Source organism: Propithecus coquereli, unplaced genomic scaffold (genome assembly GCF_000956105.1).
Source record: "Propithecus coquereli isolate 6110/MARCELLA unplaced genomic scaffold, Pcoq_1.0 Scaffold26, whole genome shotgun sequence".
Lineage (NCBI taxonomy): Eukaryota > Metazoa > Chordata > Mammalia > Primates > Indriidae > Propithecus > Propithecus coquereli.
The window spans coordinates 939,501-953,313 of record NW_012148174.1 but is presented as its reverse complement, the minus strand read 5'-3'; the positions used below and the strand labels follow the sequence as shown (position 1 = coordinate 953,313).

Here is a 13,813-nt window from a genome sequence, read left to right as displayed (position 1 = left end):
GCCAATTTCCTCTGCTAAACATTAAAAGCAAATACTGAATTCCACGCAGCAATGTGTATACATTGGCCAAGCTATTACAACGCGAAGCAGTATGCCTTGGAAGACCCAAGGCTGTTGGCCTTGTTTCTGAAACGTTCCCCTGCTTAATAGATGTCTCTATTTCTTACATCTGTTAGCGTGAACCACAAAACTGAGCAAATGCCTCCCCCTAGTGGAATTGATCTTTAATAGAAAAAGCAATGCAGATTTGAGGTTTGATTTACAAAAGTGAGATCATTTGAGTATGAATTTTCTTACATATATTACTAAACGTGCGTTTACAGGAAACACCCTCAGCTTAGTGAGATTGTGAGACTCTTCTACCAGAATATAAATTCCTTGTGGTCAAGAGAGAATTTTATAAAGTCGCTGAATTTATTTTGTATGCCAAGTGAATTGTGCATTCCTGTGTACCTTACCTGGGTTACACGAAATCATTTAGATCATTTTACACTCGCTGACAATCTATATCGCAATAAATGGCATGATCTGCTGAAAAAACAAGAGACATGTGTAACATATTTAGAAGGCCGACACGAAGTAGAAGCCAAATAGTTTTAGCTTTTGCAGGATCTCTTCCTTGAGCTTCTCCAACTTCTGGGCCAGGTGCATGTTTACCTCTGTGACTAAAGGTGCCAGCTTCTCTTGCAGAAGGCCCCATCATTGAAATCAGGGGGTAGAAGAGGTGAGAGCCCAACACAGCTTTCAGTCTGTCCTCATAGATTCCGGCTCATCCTTGCAGGTTTCGGTTTGACTTCACGCTCTAGCGCGAGATGCCAAAGAAACAGTCTTTGGCAAACTGCATAAACAGCTCTCACATTGTATAAGACCTCATTCAAATCTCTATTAAAAAGTGTGTGCGTGTGTGTGTGTGTGTGTGTGTGTGTGTGTGGTCTGTGGGATGAAGAAGCAAAAGTTACATAGTTTACCATCTTTAGACACCTGCAATAAAGACCAGGTTTTAGGAAAATATGTGTTTGCTGCTGCATTAGTTTGCCAGGGCTGCCGTAAGAAAATACCACAGACTGGGTGGCTCGAACCACAGAAATTTATTTTCTCCAGTTCTGAAGGTCCAAGATCAAGGCGTTTGCAGGTTGAGTTTATTCTAAGGATTTTCTTCTTGGCTAGCAGACGGCCGTGCTCGCGCTGTGTGTTCACGTGGTTGTGCCTCAGAGCGCATCCTAATTTCCTCTTCTTGTGAGGACGCCAGTCATATTGAATTAGAGCCCACCCCTACGACCTCGTTTCACCTGGATCACCTCTTTGAAGGCCCCGTCTCCAAATACAGTCACACTCTGAAGCACTTGCGGGATTTCGACAGATGAATTTGGGGATGACAAAATTCAGCCCGTAACAGATGCTACAGGACATTTTTGTGGAAATAAGAAGTATAGTAAGATTGGTTGTTTCTAAGCATGCCGGGAGGCCTTGGAGAAAGAAAATGATGAGCTCAGGGCTTAAGAATTAGCTGGAGGCCGAACGTGGTGGCTCACGCCTGTAATCCTAGCTCTCTGGGAGGCCGAGGCGGGCGGATCGTTTGAGCTCAGGAGTTCGAGACCTGCCTGAGCAAGAGCGAGGTCCCGTCTCTACTAAAAATAGAAAGAAATTAATAAGGCAACTAAAAATACATAGAAAAAAAATTAGCCGGCCATGGTGGCGCATGCCTGTAGTCCCAGCTACTCGGGAGGCTGAGGCAGGAGGATCGCTTGAGCCCAGGAGTTTGAGGTTGCTGTGAGCTAGGATGACGCCACTGCACTCTAGCCAGGGCAACACAGTGAGACTCTGTCTCAAAAAAAAAAAAAAAAAAAAGAATTAACTGGACACTTTGGTAGCAAGTTAATTACACAGGACCACTCCCATCGGGAAAGGGTCAGAACTTTGTTCTCACTAGAACAGAGATACTTATTCTGGACAGATTTGCCTTTTCCGTGCACAACAGTGCTGAAACCGCCACCTGTGGACTTCCGGATTGCCATATTCACCATCTTGGTATCCCACACAACTTTGCTTCTGGCTATGGAACTCATGTACAGCAACCAAGGCATGGCAATTGCTTCACACTCATGCAATTCACGGGCCTTACCACGATCCCGTCAGCCTCAAGTACCAGGCTTGATAGGACAGCGAGATGACTTCTCAAAGGCCCAGTTACAACACTAAGTGGTAACACCTGTGAGCCTGGGGCAATGTCCTGCAGGATGCTTTATAGACTACACATCAGCAAGTGACCTATGGTGCTGTCTCTTCCATAACCAGGATTTGCAGGTGTAGAAATCATATCAGCTCTTCCCATTATTATTCCTACTAATCCATTATCGAAATTTTGCTTCTTCTTACCACAATTTGGGGATCTGCCGTTCTACCAGTCTCAGTTCCCGAAGGAGGAACGATTCCACACGGGCACAATGATTCCACTAGAATGGAAGTGGAGACTGCTGTCTGGCTGCTTTGGGCCAGTGAATCAACAAGCAAAGGCGGCAGTTACGATGCTGGCTGGGGTGTCAAGCCTAATTATCAACAGGAAATTGAGTTGCTGCTGCACAATGAGGGGCAAGGAGGGGTCTGTGTGGAATGCAGAAGATCTCCTGCAGAATTTGAAGAGCCTCGTCAAATTCTCACATCCTGACACTGGCCACTGCCTACGTGTTCTAACCGTGGGCACTGCTCCGTGCACACAAAGTGGACGACCTTTGGAAGAATGTTCTCTTACCGCAGTTTTTGGAGGCCTTGCCTGAGTGAGGACATAACGCAGGTGCTGTCCATTTTCAGCCTGGAACCACGCACCAAACGGCTCTTTATAGACCAAATTTGGACTTTTTCCTTTTCCATGAGCCAGTCGTAAGAGAGTCTGCTTACAGCCACAGGTGTGAGCGGAGAGAAAGGTGCACATCCAGTAGTTGCAGAAAACCTGGGCTCTAGGCTCTTGCTCACGCAGCTAACACAACACTGTGTTCCTGTCGTGCCTCATCCCAGAGGTGCCACACTTCCATGTGACGATGACTCGTTGCTGGGCCTGCCCGATCTTGTGACTCGGTGGACCTGAAAAAACTCAGCTCATCCTGGGCAGTTCTGACTGCATAGTCCCCTGGAGTTTCCACGACCAGCTGCTCCGTCTCTGCCAGAACCCAACGGCACAGCGGGAGCTGATTCTCGGTGGACATAGGACTCTCCGCTGCCTATGGCCTGCACTGGCACCTGGCCTCTCCAGACCCCTTGCTGGGAGGCAGCCTTGGGCTGGGACGCGTTGCCTGACTTTCCTGCTGTTGTCCTCTTTCTGTAATACACTAGGTTTGTTGGCATTGCCCCGTTGTTTTGTTCTGGTTTTCTCCTGCACAGATGTTGATACCGTAGAAGTGTTACGGCTGCTGATGGTTTCTCCCCAACCGCCTTTATGTTGGGATTCACTCTCACCTATTTTTGTGTAAATGTCATTCATGGGTTTTTGGTTTTGCGTGCAGCTGCTCTTAGCTTCTGGAATGTCCTGTTCTCCCTGATTCCCTCCTCCTTTTCTTACCCCTTTCTCCTTCTGCTTTGTGAGCACAAGCTCCAGCCCCTGCCTTGAGTGAGGGTTGTTCTCTTGTCTCACTCCTTTCTTGTCTCACTCTACACACTCTCCTTGGGAACTCTCCCCACTTACGCTCTTGTCTTATCCCATCAATAGCTGTGGAAATCAGTTTAATAAAAGTTTAATGGAATTTAATATAAATATGTAGAATATAGATTTTAGGGAGTTGTTTGAGACACAGTTGAGACACTGAGGAGGATATTAGTCTCGAGGAATTTTAATTATACCATTATGATAAAATTTTAGATGTATTAGGGATATAGCATTCTTGGCTGAGTTTCACCCCTGATCAAAAACATTCATGTCCATGAGGAAACCAAACATTTTTATTTAGGGAGAAGCGCTGCTGCAAACCTACTGAAAGAAAAATATAGAATTCCTTTTCAGAGCATGCCAATTTTCTTCCACTGAATAAACAAAAGACTGTAGCTGATTCTAAAATATATGAATTAAGATTTTTCATACAGTATTCATTATGTACCTTGATGCAATAAATAATGGGAAAAATACAATGCTCATTTGTTAGTTGGCTTATTGTATAATCATAGTAGATTATGTTACTGGATTTTCCCTAGGGTCTCACCTAATCAATAAATGCCAAATTATTTTATTTTATTTTATTTTTGTTAGGACAGGGTCTTGCTCTGTTGCCCAGGCTGGAGTGCAGTGGCATCATCGGAGGGCATTGCAGCCTCAAACTCCTGGGCTCAAGTGATCCTTCTGCCCCAGCCTCTTGAGTAACTGGGACTACTGGCATGTGCCACCAAGTTCAGTTAATTATTTCTATATTTTGTAGAGGTGGGGTCTCACTGGGTTGCCCAGACTGCTCTTGAACTCCTGGGCTTCAAGTGATCCTTCCACCTCAGCCTCCCAAATTGCTGGGATTACAGTCAACAGCCACCATGCCTGGCCCCTGCCAAAAATATTTTTAAATATATCCAAAAGGTTTAATTCATATGATTTATTGATTTCTATTTTCTAAATGGGAAAATAATGCTCTAAGTAAAACTCCATGTGGCTTACCTCTATAAATAATTTAGCCATGCCTGGGATCCACTAGGGACATTTGCAAATAATTCTAACACTCTTTGATCCCTTATCTGAGAAAAGCAATTTAATTAGAAATTTTATTTCTCCAGGGATCATAAGCAGCCCTCGAAATGAAGGCACTGTGTTTATTTAATGGAATGATTACCAAAAAGAACCTGGAAAATTATAGTATAATAAATTTGCCAAAACTTTTCAGCTATTTGTATACTGATATAGGGGATTAGGTTAATTAAATTAGATGGTACTAGCTCCCAGAATAAATATTATTTGGGTTAGCAGAAATAAATTTAATTGCTGAAACTGTGATAAATTTCTTTTAATGTTTTATAGCTATGTAGTAAAACAAGCAAAGCTCAGTGGATATAAAATGAAAAGCTTCTTTTATTCTTCTGAACCACGTTACCTCTCTCTAGCTCACCAAATAATTAACTAGTGTCCTTCTTTATTCTTTCCCATACTTCCCTTTCTTCCTAACCAAGTATCATATAAAATGTATTACGGTTATAGTCATATACTATTTGTGTACTTATCATGGTCTCAGACGTTAAATGATTATACAGAGGTCAGGGTTAATGCAGCACATAGTTGGCAAACTTAAAAGGGATGACTAAAAAGAATAAAAGCACTATTTACGAAGATACGGGCAAAATTAATGAAAACCAGCATGGGATGGCGAAGCATCCTTGCCCTAGCAACAGTGGAAAGCCATTAACACCATTAGGCATAAAAGGAGATAGGAGAGGAAGCAATTTCTAGAACTATGAGCACTGCCAGACCCTTGAAAGAGCGTTATAGCTGATGGGATGAGAAGTTGGCCAAACCTAAGGAACGTAGCCACTTCTAAACTACAGCCAGGAGGAAGATGACAGGGAATAAATCCTCTAACCACTTTCTTCCAGCTCTCTGATCTCCTGCTGGTGTCTTCTATTGGCTGAAACCAATCCAAAGCCAAAGGGACATGATTCATGATCCTGGAGGTCACCTTCCAGGGGCACACCTACAGCTGGAGAAGGGTAGAGAATGGATCCAGCACGGAGAATACGGCTATTTTGTATGTGAATCATTGAGACTAATTTTTTTATGGAAATTAATTGAAATTTTTGGCAGTAGAAGAATATGCTACATAATAAAAGGGTACCTGAAAGATAGAAAATGCTTGTAAAATGTTTGCTGAAAAAACGAAACTTAGACTGGATGTAAGCACTATACTAAAGTCAGGTTACTGAGGTCGAATGTAGAACGGATTCTTCCTTAAACTGCTAGCAATTAAGGCAGTTTCTATTACAGTAGACACTTGGTGAAGGATTATTAACTAAACAGGTGGTTGGATAAATACATGAATGCATGGGAGTAGAAGGAAATATAGCTGACTCATACAATTTTACAGACATAAAGGACCTTGAATGTAATTTAGTCCAGCCCTTTCACTTTGCAGGTAAAAAAAAAAAAATGGAATTTCAAGTGGATTAAAAACACAATATTGCAGAATTAGAACCAAAATCTCATGACTGCTCTACTGACCACAATATGCTATCTCTGTTAATAATTTACTGTTTAAACTTTATTCCATTCAAAAAAGTTCAAGAGCTCTATTATATAACATTGTGACTACAGTTAAAAACAATATACTGTATTCTTAAAAAATATCAAGAGGGCAGACTTCAAGTGTTCCCACAACAAAAATGATGATTATGTGAGGTAATACGTGTTAATTAGCTCAATCTAGCCTTTCTACAATGTGTATGTCTTTCAGAACATCATGTGGTACATGATAACCATTTATAATTTTGTCAATTAAAATAAGATGTTTAAAAACTTTGCATCTTTCAAACAAAAGTCAATTACTGAAAAAGGAAAAGAGAGAAAGGATCACCTCCCATAGCACGATCCATGATTCATGAAACATGCCTGCCATACTACTGAAGGAATTATGAAGAGTCTATTTGTTTCTGTGTGACCTTAGTTAGCAATTAACTTGCATCCACAGAAAATATTTGAGAATGTAGTTCTCTGGAGCTAACAGCACTTTAAAAGCTGTCATTAACCAACCCAATAATAAATACGCTTGCCTTATTATCATTAGTCAACTAAATCTTCATCTCATTGTTTATGAAAGTATAATAAGAATAAGCCTAACCAATGCCAAATTAAAAAGTAAATTTCTTTATCATTCCCCCAAATATAGTCACCATCTTTCATTTTGGAGACCCTTAAAGTTCTGACTCATGAAACACAAGTATTAATTTCTCATGGTTAATTTCTAATCAACATTAATTTTTTATTCCTAACTCAGAGGAAAAACTGTGCCTTAAAAAATATTGAAATCTCCCTCAGTGATGCTAGGCTTAAGTTTCCCAATCTTCCACATGTGCTACAAAGGTGATTTTATTCTATCAAGATGTTTATTGTCTGTATTTCATTTTTGTTTATTTAAACATTCAAAAATTTGGATGCAAAAGCATGGTTTGGCAGGATTACTTTTCCCCTTCCCTTCAATGTCCTAAATGCAAGGCATCATACTCACTTTCATAACTTCAAACATATCATCTGTATAAAAAAATTTTAAAAAATTGTATTTCAAGCCAGGAGCTATATTGGAAATACAACCTGCATTTATTTTTTAACAGATAATTCCAGAAAGATCAAATTATTTGTCCGAAGTCACACAACTTATTAGTAGCAGAGATAGGGCTAGAATTAGATGTTTCTGTTCCCTTAACATTATTTTCATAGCTAGCGCATGAATGTGTTTTGCAGAATAAGCACTTGTGAAACTTATAATCCACATTTAAGTGAAACCTCGCTCTAACCTGACTTTTGGAGTTCAAAAATGTTAATCCACTAAAGTGCAGCTGCATTGTTGCATATAAGTTTGGCAGCCGGACTCAAATCCTTCCCAGGTTTGCAAGTGGGTTAGTTCTCTCTGGTCCAAACAGAGAGGGGGCAGCTCTGGGTCCTGGGAGGAGGCCGAGGCCTCCAAGGGAGTCTGAGGCCTCCAACGGAGTCTGGCTGGGAATCCACCGGGGCTTTGGGACCCGCCATCCCCCTCCCAGCTTCCCAGGACCAGAAGCCTGTTTTCCCGCCAGTCCGAGTTTTCCTGGCAAGGGGACCACACCTCTGACTCCCACCTCCTCCGGCGCGGATAATCGGGAGGGGTGGATTGCTGGGCACAAGACAGCAACCCATTAGATCCAGTTTCGCGCCTTTTTTTTTTTTTTTTTTTTGCATTTTTGTCACCCGCATCAGCCGTGACCATCATCGGTGACGCGGGAGCGCGGCCCGCGCACCTGCGCAGCTACCTGGAATTCGCACAGGTAGGTAAAGCCTTCCTGAGTCAGGCAGCGTGAGGCGTGAGGCTGTGACACCCAATGCCCAAGACAGCCCCAAATACACAGGGTTAGTGTCGCCACCTGTCCTGGAACCGGTTTCTGTTCCTGGACACACAGTGGCCGAGGAAGAGGAGCAGCGTGTCCGTCCCGCGCCTCCGTCCTCACCGGGAAGGACTTCGGAAAGGGCGCGGCCCGGGACGGGGCAGGCGAGGCCGAGCTGGTGACATTCAAGGCCGCAGCGCGCGTTCCCGCCGCGCTGGGCGACACGAGGGGACCAAATTCTGTGTGAAGCGAGGCAGCGCGGGGCGGGAAGGCCCCCCGCGAGTCGCCGTCTCGGCGCCGCCATCCGGGTACCGCGGAGCCGGACACGCGCCGCCGGCCGCCAGGGGGCGAGCGCGCCGCGCCGCCGAGACGCCGGGCGGCCCCCGAGGGCGCTCTAGGCGGCCCCGAGGGCGCTCCAGGCGGCGGCCGCTCTGACACGCCGCCGCCCTCGCCTACCTCCAGGTAGTACAGGTCCACCGTCGTGATCTGCGAGTCGAGGAAATCCTCGTAGGTGTTGAACTTCGTGACCACATTGTCCACGGCCGTCAGCCCCTCCTCCCGATCCATGGCGGCCGCCGCGTCCCTAGCGACGGAGGCGCGAGCGCGGAGGCTCCGCCCACTCGGCTCCGCCCACTCGGCTCCGCGCCGGCGACGCGGGTCTCGAACTCGGGCGTTCGTGCTTCGTGACTGAGTTCCGGACTCCGCCGAAGTGGCGAACCGCCGTCTCGAATAACTCACCAGACGCTCGGGTGTGGCCGCTACCACTCACCTGCCTCGGGCCCCCGCGAAATGCGGAGCGGCGCGAGCGCGGCCGACTGCGACCCAGAATTAAAACTCGCGACGCTGCCGGGGCGTTTAGACAAAACGGGACGGATGGACTCCCAGGCGCGTTCCAAAACGAGACGAAAACACGCAGGTATTTTGCAAGAAGAGGGCCTCAGAAACAAGTCTGTGGAAATGGCCCCGTGACCAAAGCCAATGACAAACTACTTGTTTGTTCAATTAGTTTAAAAACGTATAAATGAAAGGCAGATTATTGCTAACGTGTGGGAATGAGAAACACTTTATGAAATTTCCAAAGGAGACAAACACAGTGGAAAAATCTTCGAAGACTTCTTTTGGCCCCAGGTTCTCTGTACTGTTTAAATTTCAGTAAGCACACGGTGAAAAATGTTTGGTTTGTTCAAGCTGCCCTTTTTTAAAGGGTAAAATATCGGTGAAAAGTTATTAAGTAAAGGCCTTTCCTACAAATTTTTGTTTTCTTTTAGAGCAAAGTTTTGCGTTTTTAAGACATGGGCTGAAAATAATTCACCATGGCACCTGGAAAAACTTTTAGGGAGCCCAGTGTTGGATTTTAATATTTTACAAACCATCCTCGGGAATTAAGACATAGTAGCTGAGCCTTTACCGGTTGCTCTCTAATACTTATTGATTTAATTTAGGAGATTTTTCACAGATGTGCTGAAAAATTTTTAATGAAAACGTCTGGTAAGACACTGCATTTTCACTTAGCTTTCCCAATTTAAAAGATCATCTCAGGAATTAGGATGTTACGAATATGCAAATTTTAAGTGATACAGACACAAAAATCTCTAGAGTATCACTGACTTGTTTTTTATGTAATGACTATATTCCGAAATATTTTAAAAGGCATTTAGACATTCTGGGCCTTATTTTTAAATGGAATTTAATCACTGAATTTGAGAGAACACACAAAAAAAGGAGAAAAACACCCTGGAACTGATAACATAACAAAAGTAATAATAATAGTAATGACAACATTTATTGAGTGCTTCACGCATGCCAGACACTGTCCAGAGTGCCAAAAATGTATTACCTCCTTAATTAGTATCTGTATTGAAATTAATAACCATCTACAATTTGATATCATTTGATATTTTAAAAAGATATGGAAATTTAGATGGCCCAAGAGTGGAGATGAAATCCATGTGACTAAAACATTCTAACTAATAGGGGACGTGGGTCTCAGTATTCCCTGTTATCTAGAGAGTTCTCTAAGTCCTCTCTGAAAGAAGCGTTGTTCTGGAGGAGAAAGGAAGGCAACTTAGAGGTCCCGTGTTTCTTTCTTACCCAGTCCTGTATAAGACATTACGTGCAAGGTGACAGGAAGGACCCACAGTCCTACTGGTGTCTTGGATACTAAACGGGGTAAAATCTCTCTTATCAGGTATCCTCCATCTGGCCTTGTCGGTCCTCACGGTTGTAGTTGTTACTTCTGCCCTTTTTCAAAGCCTGATAATCTGTGGTTGTGAATCTGCCAAAACTTTGTAACGACGTAAATAAGTATAAACTTTCCATCTAAAACATCGCCCCAAATCAGCAGGAAGTCGTTTGATGACGAAGTCACCCCTCCTCCCGCAGATACAGAAGGGTAAAAATTGACGGTGGGGACTATGTAGCAGAGAAAATGGCCTGGAAAAGGGTAAAAATGTTTTCTGTCTCGTCAAAACCCCCTTGCCCTTTTTGAGAACTAAGACCTACATCCCTGCCCCCGGCCAGTGGTTGGGAGGGGCAGGAGTGTGTCTTTTTTTCTTAGTGCCACAGGAGATTGTCTTAGCTGCAGATGGGATTATGGGATTAATCGGAAGCTTTAAAAGCTCTGTACTTCTGCTCAGAGGAAGGACATTGGTGCTTTGAGATAGGAGTCTCCCAACCTCCTCACTTGCTGGCAAATTAATAAACTCCTCTTTCCTTCTCCTCAAAAATAAAAATAAAAGTAGACCTGCCATTTGATTAAGCAGTCTCACTACTGGGTATCTATCTACCCAAAGGAAAAAAAGTCATTTTATTAAAAAGACACCTGCACTTGAATTTTTATTGCAGCACAATTCACAATTGCAAAGATCCGTAATCAACCTAAGTGCCCATCAATTCACGAATAGATTAACAAAATGTGTATGTGTACCATGGAGTACTACTCAGCCATAAAAAAGGGATGAATTAATGCCTTTTGCAGCAATTTGGATGGAATTGGAGACCATTATCCTAAGAAAAGTATCTCAAGAATGTTAAAACAAATACCACATGTACCCTCTAATAAATTGGAACTGATGGGCACATAAGTGCATAGAGAGAAATAAAAGTTATTGGAAATCAAGTAGGGAAGAGGGAGGGACAAAAACCCACCTAACAGGTATAATGAACACTATTCAGGTGATGGGCACATTTATAGCCCTGACTCAAGCTATGTAAAAAAACATTCGTACCCCCTTAATATTTTGAAATTACAAAAATAAGTAAAATAAAATATAATTTTGTAATTATATATAAAATTATAAAACAAAGTTTTATAAAATCGATCATTGGATATTTTTGTGAAGGCTGCCCAAGGGAATTTAAAATCAAAGAGCATGTGGTTGAAACCAAACACCAACCACACATATAGTCATTGTTAGTAGACTTCATTGAGTTTACTGAAACCCGTAAGAAATCACTTAGGGACTCAAGAAAACTGTAGAAAGTGGTCAGAAGGGACCGCAGACTAGCTATTGAAAGCACTTTCTGTTGTGATTGGTCATCCTGATAGGAATCTTGATTAGTGGCTTGTTTATTATCACTTCTGCTCCCAAGCATCATACCACTGTGGAGACTATGCCCCATCTCGTCAAAATGCAGCACATTAGTATAAGGAATGTAAAATCCCATGTTGTCTGTGAATCCATAGTTGAAATTTATTATAACTTCAAAGTTCTTTCCTATTATGCTAGCTTTTTTCATATCTGCCGCCTTAATTTCCTCATTTTTTCCAAACTTTTCAAGAATTTGACATGAACAGACCACAGGCTGCTGTATCATAGGACACATACACACACACACACACACACACACACACACACGCACATACACACACACTGCAATCCCATAAATGCAAGGCTACAGTTCAAGGCCATCATTTAGTTATGTAAGGACACCTCGCATATGCCTTCAAACAGAAGGAAGGCTTGGATGACTAGACGAGAGAATGAATTACCTCCCAAGATCTAGTATTGACAGTTTCAAAAAGGACTCCTTTACATGCCGCTAGTTGGAATAAATAAGAAACGGAAATACCAGTCACAAATAGGAAGCTCTCTTTTGAATAAGAGACTACCTTATAAAAATTGTTTGGATGGATTTTAGCCTGTGGGTAGGAGCCTCTGGGTGATTACTACACCAATCTTTATCCGTTCTGCTACTGCAGCTAACTTTCTTCTCTTTCTTGTGTAGTCTCAATTTCAGACGGAGAGCGCTAGAAAATAATGCAAGAAGATACCCTTTCCTTCATCTGCATAGACTTGGAAAATGGGGCTATTTTCTATACTCTGGCTGTCAGGGATGGCTTTATTAAGGTATGCTTCCAGAATATATGCCCACGTGGCCAGACAGTCACATAACAAGTGGAATTAAATTTTCCAGCGATCTGGTAGGATCTCTAAGAAGCAATGTGGCAATGGAATAACGTGGCTGATTTAAAACAAAGATGTTACATGTCCAGCTAGAAAAGGTCTTTCAGATATTAACTGAGAAAGTCATTAACTGTAGTCATTGTGAAAAAAATTGTATTTACTACCAGCAGTTTAATTTTCATATGCAAAAGCAGATAAGATGGATATCATTTTTAGGAAAGTTCAGACATGACTAAGGCTAACGCTAGCCAAATAATCTGGCCACTGAATGTATTGAAATCTTAGAATGTATTTACGAATATAAATGAAAAGCTTTTGTAAATAGATACTATTACCATTTGCTAAAATGGTGTGGTTGACATTAGTCAAATAAACACAAAAATATTGACTTCAATAACCAAGAGTAGATCATTCCGGGTACTGTTGTGTTTCAACAGTAAGTACTTTAAACGTAAACTTATTTTAATGGACATAACACAAATATGTACTTGTGTGACTATATTAAAGGGTACTCAGTTGTTGCCTTTTCTGCCAGAATCTCGTTAACATTTTTATCTTTCTGATTCTTTTTTTAACCCTTCTTCTAAATCTTCTCCTTTTCCACGTCTTTTTAAAACGTCTACCGTCCTACGAATAGTCCAATGTCTAATTGCTAGCACACTGTTTTAAAAAAAACTTGTTGCTTACTCTCAGAATTTCAAATTTCTTTGAAAATGCTTTCTTCCCAGGGCCCGTCAGCGTTAGTGTCTCTGACTTCCGTGATGGAAGACCAAGACAGAAGGAGACCATGGCAGCAGCACAACCAATATGGCTTTCAGTGAGTCTGTGACAAATTAAGACCAAAGCTTTAAAATGTGACTGCATGCATACTTGTCAATAACTGAATGCATTAATAAGGATACATTAGGCCTCCATTTATGATAGCATTTATAATGCACCATGCTTCTTAATTTTCCCCTTTCCTTTACTATTTAGTTTTATGAGCCAATTATTGGACTTTGAGGGTTTTTGTCAGGGACTGATAATAAAAATTGATTGCAGAGTACTTTGAGAGCCTTTCATGACAACCACTCTGTAGAGCAAAACAGTTATACTGCCATGTTCTTTTATAATGTTTCCCAGTAGATTACGTATTCCAAGAAGAGTATACATGTAGCAAAGAGTCAATTCCTGAATTTTTTAAAAAATGTAATTTAAGAATATTGTCCCTTCCTTCAATTAAAGATCCAGTAATTGCCTTGAAGCATTACTACAATGGAAACTGTCAAGAAAAATGTGACTGTTGGCAATCATTCTAAAACATTTCAAGTCTTCAAATAATTATTGATACACAGGGGGAAATCTAATGGTTAATTTAAAACAGACTAGAAATATAAATAATG

At 42.0% G+C, this 13,813-nt stretch overlaps 1 protein-coding gene across 1 annotated transcript in view; it reads right to left on the bottom strand.

The window, feature by feature from the left end:
* The window catches only part of LOC105812639 (chromosome unknown open reading frame, human C4orf22), a 15,630-nt gene extending 7,038 nt beyond the window's left edge, over positions 1-8,592 (bottom strand). Inside the window, 1 exon segment of the mRNA XM_012647142.1 lies at positions 8,482-8,592. Coding sequence (XP_012502596.1) covers positions 8,482-8,592 — 111 coding nt within the window.
* Positions 8,593-13,813: the final 5,221 nt, after the last annotated feature.